The sequence below is a fragment of the Pelobates fuscus genome, chromosome 2 (assembly GCF_036172605.1).
Source record: "Pelobates fuscus isolate aPelFus1 chromosome 2, aPelFus1.pri, whole genome shotgun sequence".
Lineage (NCBI taxonomy): Eukaryota > Metazoa > Chordata > Amphibia > Anura > Pelobatidae > Pelobates > Pelobates fuscus.
The window spans coordinates 408,925,341-408,950,111 of NC_086318.1; the positions used below are offsets into that span (position 1 = coordinate 408,925,341).

General features: G+C 39.1%; 1 protein-coding gene across 1 annotated transcript in view; it reads left to right on the plus strand.

Moving 5' to 3' along the window:
• Positions 1-24,771, plus strand: part of STON1 (stonin 1) — a 102,034-nt gene that overhangs the window by 56,355 nt on the left and 20,908 nt on the right. The window contains exon 2 of the mRNA XM_063443939.1: positions 17,988-19,916. Coding sequence (XP_063300009.1) covers positions 18,029-19,916 — 1,888 coding nt within the window. The 5' untranslated portion in view covers positions 17,988-18,028. The remainder of the gene's footprint in view (positions 1-17,987; positions 19,917-24,771) is intronic.

Sequence of the window (24,771 nt, forward strand, 5' to 3'; positions counted from 1 at the left end):
CACGTGATTCGCATCAGTGGCCCACCCTTTTTACCGTTCTCATTGACTTCCTGCTTCACTGGTCACTGCTATTAGGGGGTGTGGATTTACTTGAAAGATGAAAGCATAAATTAGAGAGAGATTAGCATAGAGTATGTGTTTTCGTGTAGCTGCATCCTTTCCCTCCAACACCATCTCCATCAGATACATGGCGCTTGGGAGGTATGGTTGTTTTAGTGTTTTTGGTCGATAAGATTCTGTAATTAGGCCCATCATAATTGTCAGCTCCAGACCCACTGGGCTCTTAATCTGGCCCTGGTGTTTTGCCACGCATGTGCAATAGACTTCCAGTGCTTTCCTAAAGAAAAGCATTGGATTGGCCGAGATCATCTAATTTTATGATCTCAGCCAAGGTAGTGGAGTGGGGGTGGGGTCAGCCATGAGGAGACCCAGGCAGTGCTGGAATGAAAGGTTAAGTAACAGGGCGGGTGAGCGGTGCCGGGGACCTAAACGGCTATTTTAAACCTATAGTGTCAGGAATACACATTTGTATTCCTGACACTATAGTGTTCCTTTAAGGTGGCTGGTAGTTTTTAACACCTGGTTTGTAATTCAAGAGGCAAAACTACAAACACATTGCCGCAATTCACACGCACACCCTTATACATACTGCCACGCTAAACAAACACGCATAAATACTACCCTATTTAAAAAAAAAAAAAAAATACAAAAAACATGTATTTAAAAATACTTTAAATCCACATATCCTGACACTACACACAGACATACTTACACCAGGGCTCACAGTGAAGATACACACAGAAATATACATTCACTTTACATACACATACAATCAAATACATGGTGCATCTACACCAACCGTACGGTTTCACATTCGGCATTGACTGTAGGGTTTACTAGATTTCAATTTCCTTCCTAGATTGAGATGAGTCGATATCCAGATATGAATCAGTGATACACTACATTGTTGCTGTTACAGTAAGGTACATACTGAAGGTTATTTGTGCTGGCTTTGTTTGCGCTGTTTTGATGCTGTGTTGTTTTACGTTACCACCACTAGCTGTCAGTAGAATGCTACAATTCATTTCCAGAATAGCAAATCAAGCCTTCAAACATAAAAATACAGTCAAAGAGTAAATAAAAGAGAAAATGGGTGATTCGACTGGAATAGAATATTATAGCAAGCCAGACACTGGTGAATAAAAGTAAATGCAAAGCGCAGCATTGTCTGATATTAGGTAGCCATTTACATCAGCCAAGCAAGCGTCTCCAGATATATTCCCAATGATCTAGTCATGGTGCATTCAAAAGAACGCTCGGCTCAAAAATCATTTTTGCAGTCAAACAGGAAAATGGTACAGCAGCTGCAGATTTTTCTCTGCTCCTTTTTTATTTTAACACCTTCAAAATATGAGAATGCCAAAATTGTTGCTGGCCAGGTGTGGACCTCAGCTTCTCCGACTGTTCTCCAACAATGAAGTAATATGTTTTCAGAAGAGGCATAAGGAACCTGTGTGCATCAAAGGGCTCAGGTGTTGATTATATTGGGTATTAGCTCCAGGCAATTATAAACCACAGTCTTTAGGAATAACAATTAAATTTTTTTCATACAATTCACAAAACGAGTTGCTTCCTCCTGAATCATTACGCTTGCACTCAGACACGTTGTTCAATGGCTTCACAGCGATTTTGGCCCAAATAGCTGATTTTGCAAATTGTCCAAATCAGCAGCAATTGTCACCATTTGGAATATTTCAGCCTGAATCACAGGAAGAAAATCTGGGAGTTTTTAATATTTCTGAATTTCCTATAACATCTCAAGAAATCCAATTTCTTAGTAAAGGTTTAACATTTGTCCCAGAGGAACCCCCTAATCTTTTTCAACTTTTTATAGACACTCAAAAATGTATTAGGAAAATGTCTATTAAGAGATTCATTAAAAAGAATAGTGAAGGCCAAATAAATGAATCAATAAATATGGAAAAATCAACACAGAAGTTTAAACCTAAATCTAAATTTTGCCCAAATGAGAAAGGTAGCCAGATTGAAGCTTTCAATAAAATGATCTTGGGAAAAAATCTTGGTAGGGATACTAAACATAAAAACCTCACTGATTTAGATAGTAATATCTTAACTAGATTAAAAAATAGAAAGGAGCTGACCATCAAAAGTGCAGACAAAGGGGGGGGGGGGGGTGTCATTGTCATGTCTACTGAATACTATATGGCTGAAGCATATAGATTACTTAATGACCACCTCACCTATAAAAAATTGTCTCATGATCCAAATTTGAAGTTCAATCAAGAACTTAAAGTTCTATTAAATAATGCTAAAGAACTTGGAACTTTAGATGAAGCTGCCTATTCTTTTATTTACACAGAATTTCCGAGAGTCCCTCCTTTTTATTTTCTCCCTAAAATTCATAAATGCAAAGAAAGACCCCCAGGAAGGCCAATAATTAGCGGTATTGATTCCCTGACATCAAGGCTCTCTGAGTATATAGATTTTCATCTCCAAAAATATGCTCAGGGAGCCCTGTCATATCTTAAAGACACAAAACATCTCATCCAAGAGTTAGAATCGATTGAATGGGATGAGAGTTATGTTTGGGCCACCTTGGATGTAACTTCCCTCTACACCGTGATCGATCATGATCTGGGTGTGGAAGCAGTCAGGAGAAATCTAGAGAGGGATTCTTGTCTTGAATCTTCCTTTTGTTCTTTTTAGAGGAAGCTATACGTTTTATCCTTACTCATAATTTTTTCAGTTTTAATTAAGAATTTTTTTTCTGCAAATAAAAGGTACGGCGATGGGCACCAAGTTTGCACCTAGTTATGCCAACGTATTCATGGACTATTGGGAAAAGTTATCCATTTGGTCCAATAACCCTTATGGTGCAAACTTGGTGCTCTGGAGACGTTACATAGATGACATCTTGGTCATCTGGCGCGGTCCTCTAGAAGAATTAGAATTTTTTTTCTCTTATGTAAATAATAATTCCCTATCTTTGACCTTTACTCCCAAAATGGGCATTTCAAATATAGACTTTTTAGATCTGTCTATTTTTATTGAAAATGGAACTATTAAAACCAAAACCTTTTTTTAAGAATACTGACATCAACAGTTTCATTGATATCAAAAGTGGACACCATCCTAATTGGCTGAAGGGTGTCCCCAAAAGTCAGTTTATTAGGATGCGTAGAAACTGTAGTGATTTAGATTCGTTCTACACACAAGCTGAAGTTTTGAGAGGTCGTTTTTTGGAGAACGGTTATAATTCAGAACTTTTGGATACAGAGATTAACAAGGTGGGAAGCATTAATCGTAATGATCTTCTTATAGATAAAAGAAAGGACGCTCGTAGAAATCCTGCATTTGATTTTTCTTTTAATACACAATATAGTTCCAAGGCCTTTGACATACAGAGAATTATTAAAAGGCATTGGGGGCTATTAATAGAGGATGAATATTTAAATAAACAGATTCCTCATTTTCCTAAAGTTATATTTAGGAGAGGAGTTAATTTGAAGCAAATTCTGGCACCAAGCACTTTTCGATCTGGAAGCAATAAAGTTAAACGTAAAGAAGGTTTCTATACATGTGGGAATTGCATTAGTTGCAATCACCAATATAAAAGTACCATAAGTTTTGTTAGTACGTACAATAAGAAAAAGTTTAAAATTAAAGGCAAGGTATCCTGCTCTTCGACACATGTTGTATACCTACTCACATGTGGGCGTGAGTTGCAATATGTGGGAAGAACAGGAAGAAAAGCAAAGGTTAGGTTCCAAGAACATAGGAACAACATCAAAAATCATATGTTGACACATTCAGTACTAGTGCATTGTAATAAATGTCCATCTTTTAGTTTTAATGCCCTCCAATGTACCATCATTGAACAAGTAGCCTTAGATGAAAGAGGTGGAGATCTGATGCTACTACTGAGAAAAAGAGAGGGCTATTGGACTGAATGTTGATTTTGATTTAATTTGTTTTCTTTGATTGACACTGTCACCTTCCTTTTTATAATTTTTTTTGCCTTTTATGCACCTTTTGCACTTTTTTTCTGTACATCCCTTCTTTAATGATAAATAATTGTGGGGATTTTTCTGACACCATTGTCTAATTAACTACATGTGATCAGTATTTTCTGGGAATGTGACACCTTATGTCACACTCTGTATTATATATTAATCAGGGGTTCTTGAGAAGAGCTATAAATTATTCATTTGAATAATTTCTATAGACAATATTCTTATCTGATTTTTAAGATCATTGTTGTAAACATAACTGATGCTGTATATATCTGTTGTTTAAATATTCTTATGTTTGTGGATGCTTTCTGCTTTGCAAACGAGCGGTGGAACGCATATTAGGTGGAACGCAAGGATGTGGATTCGGAAGAGAGGCTTGAGCCGTACTTCCGGTTGCGTCATAGGGACGCACCCGGAAGCATTACGGATGGGCGAACCCAGAAGTGAGCTGCCAATTGGAGGACAGTCTCTGCGCGCCAAAACCGGACGGATTTAAAATACACCAGAGTTGTATGGACGGTCAGGCCTGCACACAGAAGGACTTTTTATGCCCCTGAGGAAGTTCAAGGACGTTTGAACGAAACGCGTAGGGCTGATGCATAGTGTTTTAGAGGTTTTATTGTTTTCTATGGTTTGCTGACATATATTTTTATGTTCTGGTTCTATTGATCCTGTGATTGATCCTGAGATCCTGAGACCGGCTTATTTTATATGCCTGCTTGCCACTTCAATATTGTAAGTGTGCTCTATTATTAAAGTGTTTATTTTATCAAGATACTCTGCACTATTATGCCTTTTTGTTTTCTTCTATGTATACCATGACGTTCCATCCATCCTGAGATATCCACCGTTTTAATGATATGCCCAACAATCAATTTTGGCTTGTGAGTGTGAATAACTATCTACATTTCCACTCCCTCTTTTATTATAACAGTATCACGCTATGTTTTTTTATGTTATTATTGTATTGTAGATTTATCTTTTTCAAATGTGGTTTTAATATACTATCCTTAATAAACTGAAAACCACTTATTAACAAGTGAATTGTAATCAATGGATAAAGAATCAAAAATTTGGCATAGTTGGAAAGCCTTTTTTAAAATCGGTTAGTTTTGTAACTCTGCTATCTTGGCCTATATTTTGCATCAAACGTTTCATGTGTTTGAATGTCTTCAGAAGAGACTCTATCATGGAAATCTATGAGAGAATCTGTGCAAGTTTATGAGAACTCATTTGATGTGAATATGCCAGATAAAATCATTTATTGTATTGTAGTTGGAGATATGTTTTGTTTTTTGTTTTTTTATTAAATTGCTGACTGCTGTTAGAAATATGATGGGAAGATGGGGAAAAGGGTACTTATTGCAACACAACCCTGGTAAGGACATTGGTGCTTGGAATGTTTCTTGAACAACATCATATTATATACAATATTTGTTAAATTTACATTCTATTATCCAGGATGAGTTACTGAAAAAAACATACTTACAAGGATCCCTGTTTGCATATCTTTATTAGCTAAGGAGGCTACACCCCTACTTTGAGTTGTGGGGCAGAAAGGCAGCAAAAAGAGATACTAATCAGCATAGTTTCCTTGTGGCTCATACCATAATAAACTAGAAACCGTGGGAATTATGGCACACATCGTTACAAGGCACTGCTCAGGACCATATATCTCAATTCTGCTACAGAAAAAAAGCTATGGCTCTGGAGCTTCTGAGAACCAGAAGGCCACTGCTTCCCTCCTGGACTATGGCCAAATGTTGTAGACAGACACAGCTAAAATTAAAGCAGCTCTGTCACTTCTGAGCTTTTCATAAAGATAGAATTCATCGTGCCAGTGCAATCAAAAGATATATATGAGACAAAATAAGGATCACTTTGTCTTGTGTAATTGCCAATCTCTGGCCGTCTTTCTTCTACCATTTCCTGTCGTTTGGTGAGAACAGGCATCATTTCTAGAAGAACACAATAGATGACTATGTCTCCTTATTGTGCATGATTATCTTTGGTCTTGTGGTGTCATCTTCATCCTCGAACCTCCTAAAAACCTGTATGGTAAGAGTTAGATTATCTCATCATTATCAAACATTAAGCATATTACAGATAGCCAGATAGTTCCTTACTTGACCTTCTCAAGACTTGAACAAGTCTAGTAATTAACACTAGCTAGCTTGGCACACCTAAAGACACAGTAGCAAAGCTTGATTAGGACACCTTAGTTCCTAGGAAGGTTGCCTAATTGGGACCCCCACCTAGAGCCCTGTGCATAGTGTTTCATACTCTGCCACCCATAGTATCTCTCCATATCCCCCCCTCATATTTCTGTTGGTTGCTTAAGTACTCACACCTGAGTCAATAATTGGTATTGCATGTTTGGGGTCTCACACTCTATCTGACTGAATGTTTAAAGTTGGTAAATAGCATTTTTTAAGTTTCTCTATAGATTCCCTATTGCATTGTGCTTTAATTAGCCATTTGAGAACACTGGGGGTCTTGGTTTTAAACTACTGCAGTGTAATGGTGACTGTGTTTGTATCCTGGTGGAAGGTGAACATCTAACAAACACTTATGTACAACTAATAGTGGTGAAATGAATAGCTCAACACTCCGTAGGTGATCCCCTTAATCCCCACTACAGAAGGTGAACATCTACCTCTCTCAGGTGTCATGCAGAACAAAACAGGTTTTTCTCTATAATTGCTCTATATGTGGCTTCAACCATCTTGCCATCAATCCCGGCCAGTCCCTCTGTTCCAGACACGGAACAACCTCACTGATATTACCAAGCTTTGCATCACACAAGGTATTTTTTACAAAGGACAATATGTTCATCGGTGTCTAATCAAGCCAGAGAACACTTTTCCACATATTTGCTGTGTCTATTGCATTCCATTTGGCAAATTCCAAGCAGCATTTCATATGTTTTATTTTTTTTCGTCTTGACGTCCATGTCAGGGATCTTACCTGGAGTGGGAGTCCAGCAGGCAGAGTTGAGGCACCCTTTGCAATTCGGCACAGACCGAGGGGACTCAGGACAGAAATCCCCAAGGGTGTGACACAGTGCACTGGGGCTGAAATAACCAGTGCTTCCTGGAACGCAGTACAGACAAGGGAAATCCAGAAGAGTAGTCGGTAACAGAATCAGAAGTCAGGGCTGGCGGCAATCAGGCGAAAACAGTAGACGAGCAGGAGATCAAAACCAGGAGTCAGATAAACAGCAGTGAAACCAAACAGAACAGGAAACACGATCTGACAACGAGGACCAGACTTGCGGGGTTTAAATAGGAAGACTCAGCCAATAATCATGGAACCAGGAACAGGTGTGCAAATCCCAGGCAAACAGGCTCAGACTACAGGATACCAAGAACATGTAGAAACAGTCAAAGATGTGTGGAGCCCAATGTAAGGATCCTGACTGGGATGCAGGCAACTCAGGTTTGATCCCAGCCAGACCCAAATACACAATATTGTGTAAAACCCACTGATGATCCTGACAGTCTAGAATTGTGTAACATCTGAGTTATGGTTGTTCCATCAGAGCGACATATCTCTACAGCTGCCACTGGCCTCCCCAGTTGTCAGGCCCCTACTCGCTAGCTTACTTACCTTGCGCTCCTGCAACGCGTCTCTCTCCACAGAGATGCCGCGCGGAACGCGACTCAGTGTGCAGTGAGGCCTGCCCAGCCACCAACGCTGGCCGCTTGTCTTCCTCCAGACACTGCCGCCTCACGAGTACAGCTGCACTAAATCTAGAGGTTTGGGAGAATCATATTGCGCGCGCCGTAGCAAGGTCTTTTAACCCCTTAAGGACACATGACATGTGTGACATGTCATGATTCCCTTTTATTCCAGAAGTTTGGTCCTTAAGGGGTTAAAGAGACAAGAGGCAGAAACCAAAGAAGGGGTGTGAATGAAGGAGGAGCTACAGTAAGTGGACTATTCCCTATTTAAAGTCCACTAACCCTTGACTCTTTGCTCAGTTATACTCTGCTCCTGTTGTGTTAATACCGTCACTGCCTGTCCTGTTTGATCCCTTGATATTTGATTCCTACTTGCCTCCTGACTACGACCTGTGCCGCCTGTCCTGACCTCTGGCTTCCCTGACCATTCTTTGTATTGACCCTTTTGTATTGCGTTCCTGATCGAGCTACGGCCTTGTCTGCATATTGGGCTTCATCTCCTAAACACTGTCCTGACACTAGCTTTCTCTGACCTATGTTCTCCTTCCCACTCACTGGGATTTGGCAAAGTCGTGACTGTGTCTTAATCTTAATTTTTAAAACAGTGGATTTATGGTGCTCTAGAGAATGTTCAGAAGTTTGGGATTATTTTTCTTTTTTTACAAGCGCATAAAGAAGAAACACTCTTCACTTAAGTCATGGTTTCAGGAGTAATTAGCTACAGAAGACATCAGGAAAAAGCTAACTTTTATTTAATTTTTCAAAGTAACATTAAGGCACAAACAGATAGAGGAAACATTTTAAGCATTTTTCACCAAGAGGTGCTTGCTGATAAAGAGCTTATTTTAAAAAATTTTTTACAGTCCACCCCAAAACCTAATTCCCAACTTGTTTTAATAGCATGTTGGTTCTCATGATGGTATAGATCAGGGGTATCCAATAGGTAGATCCCCAGATGTTTTAGAAATACAACTCCCATGATGCTTTGCATGCCTTTAGAAAGCCTTTAGAATGACAAAGGATCATGGAATCTGTATTTTTAAAACATCTGAAGATCTACCCTTTATGCACCCCTGGTATAGATATTATCTAATAATTGACTACTAGAAACAGGTGTAATACAATATATTTTGAGATCATGTGACAGACAGATGGGATCCATTAATTTATTATTATATTATTATATGACTTATGCATATCACTGGTTTAACCAGAGCATGGAAGTTAAATAAATATAGATTTTTAGTTTTACTACAGAAAGAAAAGGATAAAAGAATCCTTTGCAAATTTAAATTGGTATGTTTGGGCAAAGCAAGTGGTAAACATTTCAATAAAATCAATATTAATTTCAGGTTGGGACTCTACAAAAGTGCTACCATCTAAAGGGAGTGAATTGGCATACAAATAACCATAAGTTTTATTTTTTACATTACTGTCGCTTTCATTTTTGACAAGTTAGAGCTTTTAAAAAACTAATTTAGTTACCGTTTAGTGAGTCACTACATAAAGTATTCGTGATAGTTTGTTAAAGACTTTGCTTTTTCAAACATCGTAGGTTCAGCTCCTTTAGAATGCTTACATTAGTGGAGAAACGACAGTGAACAAACCGTAATTATATACGTAGGGGTTTATTTACTGTCTATTACAGAGATTCACTCTAAGGACTGATTTCTCCTAAATGTTAGACTAAGCAATAGATAACATCTCCCTGCCCACCCCCTCCCCAATTTCCTCTGTACACACTGCAACCCGTTTCACAAATATTTTTTGTAATATATAATTTATAAAGAGAAGATTTTTATAAGAACAGCTGGTTCATTTCTTTGACCCACACAAATGATATTTCCTTAAAATTGCATTTTGTATAGTTTGTGGCGGGCGTGAGGTTTTTGTACGCAGCGAGAATTTTAACAAAATTTAGCTCTGGTGTAACAAATTGCAAAATCACTTGTAAGCAGCATTGGTATTCTAAACGTGTTGTTTTTAATTGTAAGCCATCAGTGCTGTATAAGAATAAAGCAATAATAAGTAGAATAATTAAATCTAAAGTTGAAGATTTTAAATGCCTAGCAGATGTTGTGACTTTGAAAACTTTTTCAGTATATAACTAGCATCACAGTTCAATAATCTTAAAGTAACAATCTGACACAATAGTTTTGTTGATTTATCGTTGTTATATTTTATGTCGATTTATAGTTGTTACATTTTATGTTGATTTATAGTTGCTAGTTGCTATAGCTGCAGTATAGGGCAGCGTTGTATACTGCTAGTCAGTGAGCGATGGTGGCTGAATTGGTTGCTTCATTGCTTGGGAAAAGTCAGTCAGTGAAGCTAATCTCATCTGTTAATAGTCCTCGTAAACTAAAATAAAGTAACTATTTCTTTAAATGGGAGTTGTTTTTTTGTGTCATCAAAAGTTTACTATGCATTTGACAACATTTGTTTCTGTATAAAACACACATCGCAGATATGATTTGGCCACAACCGTAATTAATAGACGTGGAGATTTATTTCAGACTCAACTGCAATTTGGCCCTATCTGAGCAGATTGGGTGAACGAATTCCCAATTTCTCCTAGTGAAGGAGCAGCTGGCTGAGGCTTTAGGTCAGTGGGAGCTGCTTCTAGTGGCCAGCAATCTTCCTCTCCTTGATGGCACACTGCTTGTAGCACCTGGTGCCTGGGTGGGGTGGTGGCAGTGAAAGAGGTCCTTTTTTACCAAAATGTCTGTCTGGAAGTGGATCTGTAGGACAGAAGGACTATCGATCTCTCAGACAGCAGGGCTATCGATCTATTGAAAAGCACACTTCAACAGACTATTGACACCAATTAGGCGAATGGTTGTGACAGCAGGTAGGAACCTAACTGCTCGTTGGGTTTGTTGTCACCGATGGAGCTGCTAACGTGGCCAAAGCTTTGTGTGTTCTACAAACATCCTACATCTTGTAGTAAAGGGTGCAATTCAGTCAGACAACAAAAAGGTGTTAACCATACTTGAGCATTGCAGAAGAATTACTGGTTTACTCCCCACTGGTTTAGTCCTTTCAGTTTTGGACTTAAAATGACTACTGGTCCCCGTTTTTGATCATTCAAGACAGCAAATGGAAAAAGATTGCAATCAATCATTCTAAAACATTCTACCACCTCCTGTTTTTTTATAATACAGATATATAATAATAAAATATTGTCAATTCACTTCTGCCATTGCAAAATGGCTGATACTGCGTAGTCATTAGGCCAGGCAATAATGTAGCCATTTTTACGTCAGTGCAGTTATAGTCCCCCTTTTTCTGCTGTTTTGGCTGTCTGAAAGGCTTTCCTGGATATGGTTTGTTACTGAAATTTGGCCAACATGGACAGCGACATGAACTAAATTCTGTTTACCCAAAGTTTTTATTTCTGTTGAAGTGTTTCAGAGGAACCAAAATTTTACACCTCGCACAAGTTTAGTAATTAACACTAGCTAGCTTGGCACACTTAAAGACACAGTAGTAGAGTTAGATTAGAATACCTCTCTACCTAGGAAGGCTGCCTGATTGGGATCCCCACCTAGAGCCCTGCGCATAGTGTTTTATACTTTACCACCCATAGTATCGCTCCATATGCCACCCCCCTCATAGATTTTTTTATGTCTGCTATCTTTGTGTAATATGTGTGCACTGCTGAGTGTATTGTTTATGTGTGCTGGCAGGTTGTGCATCATGTCTGTCATGTGTTTTTTGCACCACTGTTGCTAACCTTTTTGCAAGTGGGAGGTACTATTCCTGGTGGTCCAACAGATGTCCTTTTTTTGTGGTGGTGCAGCAGGGATCCTGGATCCCTGATTGATGAGCATGGAAGTGTGTGGTCTGCACCTGTTATCGGTGCGGGCCACTGTAATTGCTCTTTCTGGTCCAGCAATCAGTCATGAGGTAGAGAGCAACCTAAAATTACTTAAGACTGTGCTCTCACTAACTCGTTGAGCTCCAGAACTTTGAAGGAGCACTTAAAGTGGTCTGCAGCACTCTTCTTTGCCCCCCAGACCACGCTCTCCCTGGCCCCCCAATGCCTCCTGTACACTGCAGCAAGGAACAAGGGCCCGGTCATGACACAGATATGTATTTACATGAGGGTGCTGTGGCTAGGCCCCTTTCTGATTCCATGCCCCAAGTGCACACCTAGTGGGTAATCCAGCTATGTACAATCCAGACTGCAAAACATCTATGTCATAACTCATTACCAAAACATTAACATTTCTGAGATGAGTCCCCATTAAAGTGTGTTTGGCTTCAGCTCCCCAAACTGACTTAATGTACAGAACTAGGGTGCAGTCCTCCTGGAATCAATGCAAAATACCTTCACACGAACATCAAGAAATAAGAATATTATTCAAGACGACAGTACATATGACTGGATTCTGAGGGTCTATATAAATGTATTACATATTCACAAAACCACACACATTAATAGTGTTTGCTGATACCGACTTTAAAAGTTCAAAATTAAAATGTAAAGGTTTCTCTTTAGGAACTAGACCCGTTTAAAGACAGCAAATAGAGTTGTTATGGGCATTATTCAGTTCTATTGCACGTTATACACATTATTAATATTTTGAAAGGTGCTACTACCTATGGAGAAACAATAATATAAAAAGGAAAATGCTGAAAATTGCTCTGCACGGTTTATAACTGCAATGCAAAGATACATTGGTTTGAGGGCATTGCTTTATCCAGTTATTATGCGTATGTAATTACAAGCGTGAGGCTCTGGAGCTAGCAGGCAGAGAGATTTGCCGCAGGGAGAAAACAAGATTACATTGTTGGTATTAATTGCCCATCATGCAACACAGCACTACACTATATACAAATATCCATACAGCATGATTAATGCTTTGCACAAAACAATACAAAATTATCTCTTTCAACTGACATCTATTTTAATAAGAACCACGACATAATGATTGTCTATAATATACCGTAACTTCTGTAGCATATAACTATGATCTTATCATTTAGATAGAGTCAAATAGGGGACTGCTATAGTATCAGTGATACAATGGAAATCTAAAGCCTCAGGGTTCCTCTGTTTAATTGCCCAAAACAACAAAGGGGCTAATAACTTTACTTGCACCCTCACAGGTGTTTGTGCTCCCTTGCAATCTAATATTGTCAAACTAAGTTGTCAAACTGTTGTGCTAGGGCACTCATGCCACTATGACCACTACAGGGTGCTGAAGTTGTTATGGTGCTTGGAGAGTCCATTGACCTGTTTAACATATTATTAACCCAGTTCAATCAGAACCATAACCTAGTTACTTACAGCAATACGAGCATGTATTCTATTAATTTATGCCTGAAATATGTTTAAACATTCATGCATATATTTTATTTAAAAATAAATAGTGTGTTTGATGGCACCTAGACTTGTGCAGTCATTTTAAAATTAATTGCAATTCGTCTAAAATTTGGATTGCGATTTGTCTAAAATTTGGATGATCGGAAGGTCATCCACTAGCCCATTGAGTTTGTGGTGAAGGTTCTTAGTGTGTTGTGGACCTTGTCATTGTGTCATAGGCTTTCTAATGGCTAATCCAGGCTATGCACTGATTTGTCTGTCTGTTCTTGAAATCCTGTGTGACTGCTTGGTCTATCAGCAGTTTGTGTTTTGTGCCTCTGGTGTTATTTCTAATCCTCCTTTGAGTTTTGCTCATGTACTAACTTGGATGCTCATCAGTCTTGGAGGCTATGATGCCTGGCAGGACCTTCCATGTTGTGGGGAGACAAGTGATTGGTTGGTAGTTAGATGGTGTTGTTCCTATGTGAGGGTCCATGACCACTTTATGACCAGTATTGTGTTAGCTAGCCAGGGTAGAAGTCTGTTGCTAGTAGCTGTTTCATTGGTGCTGATATGCATTTATGCAACGTTGTTAATTTCTTTAACCAGTAGGTATGGATCATGTTATGTTCTGGTGCTGACCAACTCCTTATGTGGGCTACTAGTTGTTGGATATCAACTACTGTGATGGTGACTGGTTCCTGTTCTGGAAGCATATAGTCTGCTTTCAGGTCTAGAAGCCACTGGGCCTTGGTGTTATGTGATGTCTCTTTCTCACAGATGTTTTGCCAGTGCTGTTCGGCTCTGGTTAGATCTAGAGTGGGTATGTTGTTACACCGCAGCTGTGTGTACACCTTGACTAGTTGTAGTCAAGCTATTGGAGGATACGTGATTTGACATACATGAGCTTGTTGGTCTCTGTGATGTTGTTAGTTAGGATTGCATCAACAAATGTGGGACATTAGAGAAGAAACCAGGGATGGTGGAACAGGAAATATCCAACCAAACAGCTCAACAACCCAGTGAGAATACAAAATTATCCCTTTATACTTAAATCACTGTAGAGAAAAGATGCCTCCAAATTTTCAATACTTAATTAAACTATCAAAAAACACGTTGAATAGTACTGCTAAAAAAAAAAAAAACACAGTTGAGTGTATATATGAATGCACTCACACGATTTACTAGGCACAAATGCATATCTCTCATCAAAGGGTATGATACCACCACTGGAAATGCACTTACAAGTCAGAAAATGAACATTTTGTATCGCCATCCAGTGATCTTTGGCTATTTTACTTGTCCTCCCTGCTCTGGATTACAAGATTTTTGGAGCATTAGAAGGACTTTGTATGATGATTTTCATTTGATGTTTTGTAAGTGCACATCATGTTCCGCTTTTTTTGCTTTGTCTATGTACAGAGGGATATTTAACCCCTTAAGGACATACGACATGTGTGACATGTCATGATTCCCTTTTATTCCAGAAGCTTGGTCCTTAAGGGGTTAATAAAGAAGACATCCAGTGGTGGCTTCATACCCTTTGATGGGAGATCTGCATGGTGGAACGGGACTCTGAATTTGGGATGGTCATGCCAGATCTGAGAGAGGTATGCAGTGTACCATTTTTTTTTTAGAATTCTTTCATTTTGTTGAGCATGTTTATAGCAAAATAATGGTACAGACATATAAAGTTTGTCATGAGAGGAGAACATTTCCATCAGTGAATGTGTACATGTTGTAAACAGCACATTTTTAGTCATTTAGAATAAGAGGTACTTAGTGCAGAACTGAATTAACAAGAAGGAATAAAACAGGTAGCTTAGTTGACACTTAGGTTAACAGGAGCCACGTCTACTGAGTGAAGCCTAAGACATGAGCGAGTCCTTCAGACAGCTTAGATTCAACAAACACCCGACCTGCAAGGCCAGTGGCAGGACAGGAGTGAGTCCAGCATGATGCGTGTTGAGAGAAGATAGAAGTGGGGTGTGTGCACACCAGATGTACGATCCCATGCCTGTTCCCGATCCTTCAGCAGTTTTAGCTGGAAGGAAGGAGTGCCATGCAGGCCGGCAGGGATGAGGAGGGACCAGGTAGGAAATCCTGACTGCACCTTACAGTCTGCGATGACATCGGTTGGTGAGTAGTGGCGTAGCTCTGTTGCTGGGCCCCTCTGCCTCTCCACCATTCACCTTAGGAAAGGTGTGAGAATCCGGTTCAGCTGTTGGATGGTGGTCTCTGGCTGTGCCGCCATCACAGATTTACCTGCCACGTCTGCCATTTTCAGGATGGAGAGCCCTCCTTGGTGCAGGTGCCACTGATCATGGAGACAGTCTCTCGGGGACCGGGATGACCCCGGCTGGTCCAAAGGGATGGGTGGATAAGAGCCCAAACGCCAGCTTTCAGCCTTCTGTGGGGGCGGGAGAGTGGCCCTCTCCCCCGCAACAAACATGCTTGTAGGTCGCAGAGGTTAATTGAGCTATTCATCAAGAATGGCAACACAAAAAGTATTTCTGTGGCCACCACAATGTCCTCTGGCATGTAGTGGACCAGATAAGCCAGATTATGTTGTTTATCCACAAGTAAGCAAAGAATCGGTATAAAATGCAGGAGCTGCTGTGACTTGCATCTGCTCGGCCCTACGGTAAAGCCACACCCAGTGGCCATTTTAACAACCATGAATGCCACCAAGGACGTAGAATGCCGTCCTGCATTCTTTCTTCTTTTGGGGTGTTTGATGAAAAAGTATAAATAATTTGAGTGTTAGCTATGAATGCTGCTTGAGAAGCTGTGATATTCCTTACATAATGACCTGAGATGAATAAAGTAATCCCCAAGCCATGGAATGTGTGGCAGTCATCATTTTGGTTTTTTTCCTGGAATGGCATCATTCTCTAATGCAATGTCTTCAATATTGTTCCTTGAGTGTCTCGTAAAGCTATATCAATAGACCAGAGTGAGTTGTATCTCATCTTCTTCTCGAGCATTACAAGAAAGGGTCTTTTGGTTATATATATATATTTTTTGTGTGCCCTTGTGTTCCAGGATCAGGTTCATTGTAAGTATCTTAATGAAATAAATAATACGTATGTAGTGGGGTAGCAGGAGTGGACATTGCAGGTATGTGGTGCCTATAAGTGATAGGCATCATGCCTACACGTAGTCATGGACTTCTCTGAGCAGTCAAACAGTAACTGGATGTCAATGTATTCTAAATATGGAGTTGATGCTGGTTTTGCGTTGTGAATGGAACGTTCCAAAAAATTTTTTACGTATTGTGCCTTTTTATTGGTGTGTTTATTGATGAGGGATAACCAGCTAAATCAGATTATGCAGTTGTGCAAATATCCAGTTTCTCTTTAGGTAACTACAAAAACAGACCTTCTCCCCTCCCAGGTAAGCGCAGGGTTCCCTACTGGAGGCAACACTTGTTTCCAAAAAAAAAAGCAATCACATCACTCTCCTTAGTGCTTACTAAATTGTATTTATCTGATTAAAAATGCAAAATAATGAATTAAAATGTGCTTTGCATTAAATTAATTTAAATGTAAAAAAAAAATATTTTGTTGGTAACGTAAAAAAAATAAAATAAAAAACAAACAAACATCTGCACGGATAACGTTTTATCTAGTTTTGTCTAGTTTGTTGCAGTCAACTTGCGACTGTGTGAATTAATCTAATGGAATTCGCTGGCATTATGGCTTTAAGAAAATGTAAAAGCTTTATATAGGAAATGCTTTCTAACCATTAATGATGCTGCAATAGCTTGCTGATGTTTACGGATAGAAGTGTTTTTTGTGATAAAACGTCTAGGGCATTTCATTACTATGCGTGTTCAATTTCCATTACATATTACTGATACGTTGTTATGCGGTGTATTTTAAGCCTTACATCCAAATGTGCACTGTTGTCAGGTTATAAATTAATTATATTTCCATAATACATACACTGTGCTGTGGCACAACCGAGTTATGAATATATAACATCCCTTTAAACTCTATATAAATGATACGTAATTATGAAAGGATTTCAGCACTTTGGGAGAACAAACGAGTAGGAAACGCTTTGCTTCAGGGAGGAGAATTGCATTTAAACTCTTCTTGTTTGCTAGCTAGCTTGCTAAATATAAAGCACGGTCAAAATAAACTCCAACAGCTGATAATATGTTATTCAAATTAAGTAAACTGCAAACTTTGCAGACTACAAATTAACTGATTATATTAACTGTAAGAAATTAAAGTACGGTGGTACCTCAGTTCACGAACGCCTCGGTTAACATAATTTTCGGTTTACAAATGAAAATCCATTGAAAATAATGCCTTGGTTTACAAATTTTTTTCGCAATGCAAAGCCAGTTTCCCCAGGATGCATTGCACCTGGGAGGTTTATAGCGCAGCCCATGTGCATGGTGGAGTCTGTGGGTAGCACATGGCGTTGAGTGTGGCGTTGTTGGAGGTGTTGGAGACACTTTTACATTGAGTTTTGGAGCCATTCTGGAATTTTTTTGCAGTGGTTTTTGGACTTTTGTTGAACTTTTTTGGTGCATTTCTCAAGTGGTGGAAAGGTAGGGAGCTGAGCTTTGCCGTTTGCATGCCTTTTATTGTGTGTTCTGCATTGTGGGTTGGTTTCCATGCCAGCTCATTTTTACTTTTTTCTGACCTCCCGAATGGATTAATTGGTTTTCAATGCATTCCTATGGGAAACCGAGTTTCGGTTTACAAATGTTTCGCAATAAGAAATGTCCCGGAGAACTCATTAAATTCGTAAACAGAGGTACCACTGTATATGAATTGTTCTAAAATAAATAATATGTTAAATTACAGTTTTAAGTCAACTTTGTGAGTTAATTGTTTGAAAATGTATTTATTATTTATTTTGCATGTGTAGATTTGTATATATTGGAAATAAGTCCCAGGGGTCGCTGATTTCTAATGTTGTTTTTTTTTCTATTCCATTTAGGTAATACAAAACGTTAAATCTTGAATTTCCTAATAAAGAAAATGTGTTCAACGAATCCACAGAGTTGGGTGACTTTTGATGATGAAAATTTGTTTCAACATCCGCAGAAATCTCAGATATTTTCTCACGATGGTATCTATATTCCTAAATCAAGTGGCCTTAAACTGAGCCTATCAAATGAACAGATAACGAGCCTTCCTTCCTCTAACCCTACAACTCCTCATATTTCTCCTGTGATTGATTTTTTTTTAAGTCCAGGTCCTCCAAACAATACACCCATTATAGATTTCCCAGGAACACCTTGCACTCCAAAAGGAGGTACCTCCAACCTTTATCCTATTGCAGAAATATCACAGATGTTATCAGAGGTACCTAACACATTAGCAAACAGTGTGATGCCAAATAGTCCGTTATCCTCAAGTTCGCTTGTTTCAGAATCTTCACTTTTGAATGACACGATAGAGTCTAAAAGTAATTTGGGTCACCACCTTCAAATGGAAAACTCTCAGTATTTTCAAAGTGACTGTGCCTTTTCAAGTCCGTTTTGGAATAAAGATGTCACAGACATTATTCCGGCATCTCAAGAGCCCATAACAAAGTACACAGAAAAAAAGGAGAAAAAACAGGAATATAGCTCATCTGAAAAGGTAACTTTAAACAACCAGAAAAGTCTAAACCAGAGTTCTTTCGGTTATGTCTGTGAAAGACTTCAGCACTTAAAGACTGATGCACCTGTCAATTTGACAGACCTACCTGTATGTTCAGAAAGAAACGGCCCATCATTTCTTCCACAAAATCTTTTTCGAAGTCAGAGAAGAGATGGGTGGCCTTTCATGCTAAGGATTCCTGAGAAAAAGAACAGAATGTCTTCTAGGCAGTGGGGACCTATATACCTAAAGGTTATAGCAGGTGGAATACTGCAAATGTTCTATGAAAAAGGCCTTGAAAAACCATTTAAAGAATTTCAGCTCCATCAGTTCTGCAGGCTTTCAGATCCAAAACTAGAGAACTTAGGTTTTTCAGATAAAATACACACTGTAAAAATAGAACACATAACATACGTAGAGAAAAGAAAATATAATCCAAAACCTGAAGTTGTCCATGAGGCAGAAGTCGAGCAAATGTTAAAACTGGGAACTACTGATTATAGTGACTTATTGGACTTTATCACAACAATAGAAGAGGAATTTATGCTATTGTCTCCAGTATCAAAACCTGGAAAAGATTACGAAGAGCCAAAAATGGTTGTGGAACTAGTGGACAATTTCTGGGGAGAGATCAACAAAGAAGGAAGACTTACAGGAAGTACTGTTATTTGTCAGGTATTTTGCCTTTGTTTTATAAACAGTGGCACTGAATGTTTTTTAACATTAAACGATGCCGATTTACAAAAAATATCTAAAAACTACTTTGAAAAGGACAATGACAAAACCTGGATTAATATTTGTGAGTGCCATTTACACAAGTGTGTTAGAAGTCAGGAGTTTCAGACATCAAGGATCATCAAGTTCACCCCAGTTGATGCCTGTAGGTTTGAGCTAATGCGCTTCAAGACTTGTTTAAATGGACAAGAGCCTCCTTTTTCTCTGAAAACTGCAGCAATAGTACAGGGAGCCTATGTAGAACTCCAAGCTTTTATAAATATGTCCCCGACTGATGTAGCTTCTTCATTTTTAAACACTACACACTATTGCGAAAATATCGCCATCCACTTCCCAGTTCCAGAACCGTGGATGAAAGCACTGTGGACTGTTTCAGTTCAGAGGCAAAGGTCTCTGAAAACAAAAATGAACAGAAGAGCCTGTCTTGGATCCGCATATGAAATAGAATCTGAACCCGTAATACAAGTAACTATTGGAACAGCAAAATACGAAAGCGCGTATAAGGCTGTCGTGTGGAAGATTGACCGGTTACCAGACAAAAATACTAGTAAATATATCTTTAGACCATGTACTGCAGATTCTCGATTCTTGCAAAACCCTTAAAACAAAACAATTAGAGACAAAAAAATCCCAATTCATTGTATTGCCTGTATATTATTTAAGCTTGTGTGTTGTGACTTTATGGTGGTTCTAAAATCCTCAATTATTTAAGTAATCTGTAAAGTTTGGATACAGAGATTTTGTTGAAGTTCAGAGTAAAAAATATAACAAAGTCTGCAGTTAACAAACATAAACGCAACATAGTAAAAACAAAGAGAACGTTAAACGCGCTGTGGCCTAAATCCCCATATACATTTAAACAAAATGGAGGCTCTTTAGTTTTATTCCAATAGCCATTTGAATATATGAGCTCACCTGCCACGTCAAGGCAAGCCTCAATAGGTGAGTTCCTACACTAGCCATTAGATATGCTGATGTCAGCCAAGAATCTCCAGTAAGACAGGAAGGGGTATTTTATAAATGCAACATAGTTCTGCAAATTTTAATGTACATCTATTATTTGTTTGTTTACTTTAATTGATAGATAAACCGCCATCTTATTGTGTGATTTTACAGGAGAAACTATACTTCCACATGATCGTAAACATTTTTGTACAGCGTGTGCCTGTGTGGTGGTGCTTAGAGGATACATGAACAAATCTCAAGTAAATTATATGAGACCTCTCATACCTTTCTATAAAAAAGCATTGCAGATATCCGTTGCTATGTTATAGTCTCCACCTGCACTACTGACAGAAATATTAGTACATAGGTGAACACAAGCAGGGCCGGACTGGGGTTACAAAGGAAAAAAAAATCTATGCCAGCCCCATAAGTCATTGCGCCATATATTGTTGCATGTAATATGTAAGGCTATGTCTTGCCACCCCAGATGATTGAGTAATATATATAACTTGGCTGGCGGCCGCAGGGAGAACTTGGATGGCGGCCGCAGGGGGAGCTGGCTGTTCTGTCTCTGGTCCCCAGCGCGCATCTTAATGAGACCGGGGCCGGAATATGACGTCATATTCCAGCCCCGGTCTAATTAAGTAGCACGCGAGGGCGGTGGAACAGAGACAGAACAGCCTCCTCCCCCTGCGGCCGCCATCCAAGTTCTCCCTGCCGCCGCCATCCAAGCTCTCCCTGCCGCTGCAGTTCACCCGAATGTCTCCCCGGGCCCAGGTGCCGACGGCCCACCGGTAAATTTCTTATTAAGCCGGTTAATATTATTGGAGAGTTTATGGGAGATAGCCTCAAACTCTTTTGTATATGACACTTTACCAATAACTTTCGGCACATCAGGAATTTGTATACTTTTCCACATCCCAGCTATGCATATTTCAGCCGCTATAAAAATATGAATAATCAATGTCGCCTTAAACTGAGGGATTTCTTTGGGAAGTATATGCAAAAGATAGGTAGCTGGTACCAATGGTATTTCATACCCGACTACCTCTTTGATCAGACTTTTGATTGACAACCAATAAGCAGACAAATATGAGCAACTCCAAAAGATATGGCTCAAAGAGCCCACCTCCATATTACATCCCCAACATGCTGATGTTATTCCTACATATATATATAAGAGAGGCGCTGGGGCGTTAAATATCACCTCATCCAAATTTTATTCTTAGCTTCTATGTGGTTAAGACGTGCGTGGATATTTTAGTAAATCTCATTGCAGACTGCCATTGGGCTGGCTCAATAGTGCAATTCAATTTATTTTCCCATTTCATCATATAAGGTAGTTTAGAGGGCCTACCCACCTCTATCAAACTTCTGTAGCATAGTGATAAAAGTCTTGTCTGTTTCACTTTTCCCAAACGGAATTTCCCAAAGCCACTTATTTAATCCTCTCTTACCCCCTTGATCTTTTTATGCGTAAGGATGTGTTTTACTCTCAAATAGGTAAAAATTTCTCTACGATCGAGTCCATATTCCAACTGTATATCAGAAAAATGCTGCATACCTTTATGATCACACAGTTGGGACACTTGTTTGATGCCCTTCTTTTTCCAATGACCTAAACATAGATCATCTAAACAATATGAAAGGCTCCCTAGTGGAGCATACATCATACATTTTTCCAATTTCACCATTCTTGGTACCCATTCTCTCCACATTTGTATGGAAAGATACGTTGTAGCGAACAGATTGAGCCACCTAGGTTGTTCCCGAGGCTTCACCCATAACAAATCCATCATCTGATAGGGATTCAATATCGCCTGCTCTATTTTATACCATAAAGATGTATCCTTTTGCTTTAATAAGTCAGCCATTTGTGCCATGACTGATGCCACATAGTATTTGTAAATATTGTAAACGCCCAATCCACCCTCTATCATGGCATAGCACATAGACGTAAATTAAACCCTCAGTGATTTTTTTTTTCCTAATATGGGCATTGATTAACCTCTGAAATCTAGTTTAAATACATTTTGGGATTCACATAGGTATGGTGCAAAATAAAAATAACATTTTAGGCAATAATATCATCTTCACAGAATTTATACAGCCCAGCCAGGAAGTTCTCCCGTCCTTCCAGTGATCAAATGTTTTTTGAAATTCAGATAGTAAACTACCAAAGTTGTCTTCCACCATCTTTTGTTTGGAAGTAGCCAATTGAATTCCCAAATACATTAATGTGTCCCTTCTCCATTCAAATGGATATACTGCGGCTAATTGTTCCTTAATGCTTCTAGGTAACTGTATCGGCAAGACTTGAATCTTAACGAGATTACTCTTGTAATAGGAAACATCTCCATAATGTTTAAGTAATTTCATTATCGCTGGCAATGAAGTGAGTGGCTGAGTAATGAGGAAGAGGACGTCGTCCGCAAATAAAGCAATTTTTTGAGAACCGATTTGAGTTTCAAGGCCTTTTATTTCCTGTAATTGCTTTATATGTTGGATAGAGGGTTCTAAAGCTAAAATAAAAATCAGAGGCCTTGACCCATTTGTAATGGAAAACCCCTGCATCGAGACATTTGTAATGGAAAACCTCCGTGAGACAAACCCTGTAAGGACTATTCTGGCAGTCGGGTCCTAATACAATGATAAAATACCATTCATAAATCTAGCCGGTAGTTTAAATCTTTCCACCACCGAGGCCATGTACCGCAAATGTAGGGGGTCAAAGGCCTTCTTGGCAAAAAGTGCTACGATCAGCCTCTCCTCTCTCTTCATAATTTCTGTTAAATCTAAAAACATCCTAGTATTATCCTCTACCTGTCGGTTCTGGTAACACAAGCTCTGGCAGTAGAGGCTTTATTCTTTGAGCCATAACTTTGGCAAAAAGCTTTGTATCTGCATTGAGCAGAGATATCGGGCGGAGATTCGCACAACTAATCTGAGGTTTGCCAGGTTTTGGGATAGTGATTATATTCGCTTCTAACATCTACCGATGTATGTGGCCCATATTGACAATGTTATTAAAAAGGGCAGTCAAATGAGGAATTAGAAGCTCACAAACGTTGACATAAGAAGGGGAAGAGAATCCATCAAGTCCCGGTGTTTTATATCTTGAGGTATTAAGTAATGCCCTTTGGACCTCTTCTTCTGTAAACGGACTAGCTTGCGCCTCTGCCTGTATAAGAGTTATCGGTGGCAAGTTTATATTTTCTAAGTATATTTTCTAAATGTATCTATTGTTTGCTGTGTGGGTTGTACCACCTCTTTATCTTGTTCTAAATGATACAGTTGCTCGTAAAAAGATCCACATTCTTCCACCATTTGTAATGGATTACATCTAATCTTTCCAAATATTAAATTTTTGACTGTAAATGTAGCTTTTTCACCTGAGAGGCCAATAATTTATCTGCCTTGTGAATAATAAGTATGTTTAAGTTTCCTCATTTGCCTCTCTGTAACCTCTGTTTCAACTTATCGAATTCCTTCTTAATTTTTTACATTTTATCCCAAATTTTCTTATGATTTTGCTTATGTATGGCCTCCATGGCAGCCAGTTCCTTTATGAGGTGATTCTACTCCTGATTACTGTCTTTGTTTACGCGCCCCTTGTTGTATGAATAATATCACCGTCTTGTGAGCCATCCACGTACTAGTTGTGGATGTATGTGCATACTGATTTCCCCCCAAAAAAGGTAACATGGCTGTGTGAATTATTGATTCGCCCCTTATGTCCTTCAGCAATTCCCCCGTTCAATCTCCATGAACCTCTTCCTCTCGTTGGGTATAAAGTAGAGAATGTGAAGCAGGCCAGGGCGTGGTCGGACCAGGTGATAGGGGCAATTTTAACCTCTTTCAAACTATTCAAAGATAATGCATCAATCAAGCACATATCGATGCGAGAGTATCGAGTATGAACCTTTGAATAGAATGTGTAATCCCTAGCTTCTGGATATAAAGAACGCCATGTATCATAAAACCCGAACTCAACAAGAAGATTACTTAATTTCAGCCCCATCGACGTTTGGCTAGAGGAGGGACCTTTTACACCTGAAGCATCCATCTTCGAGTCAAGGACACAACTAAAATGCCCACATATGTATACCTGTCCAACCTTTAATTTTGCTACTTTAACAAATGCCTTCCGTAAAAATTCAATCTGATTAGCATTAGGGGCATATTAATTTGCTATCGTCACCTCTATTCTGTTCAGAACTACCACCAGGACCAGTGTTCTCCCCTCTTTAAATTCCTTTGTGCATACAAACACCCAGTCTGCATGAAATAATATGCTGACGCCTTTTGTTTTGTTCGGAGCAAAGGGATGATATACTGCAGGATATTTTAACAAACCAAAAACTGGTGGTCTGTGTGCACAAAAATGTGTCTCCTGTAAACAGGCAACCGCCACCCCCTCTTTCTGAAGATGTTGGAACAATAACCTTCTGTTGTGC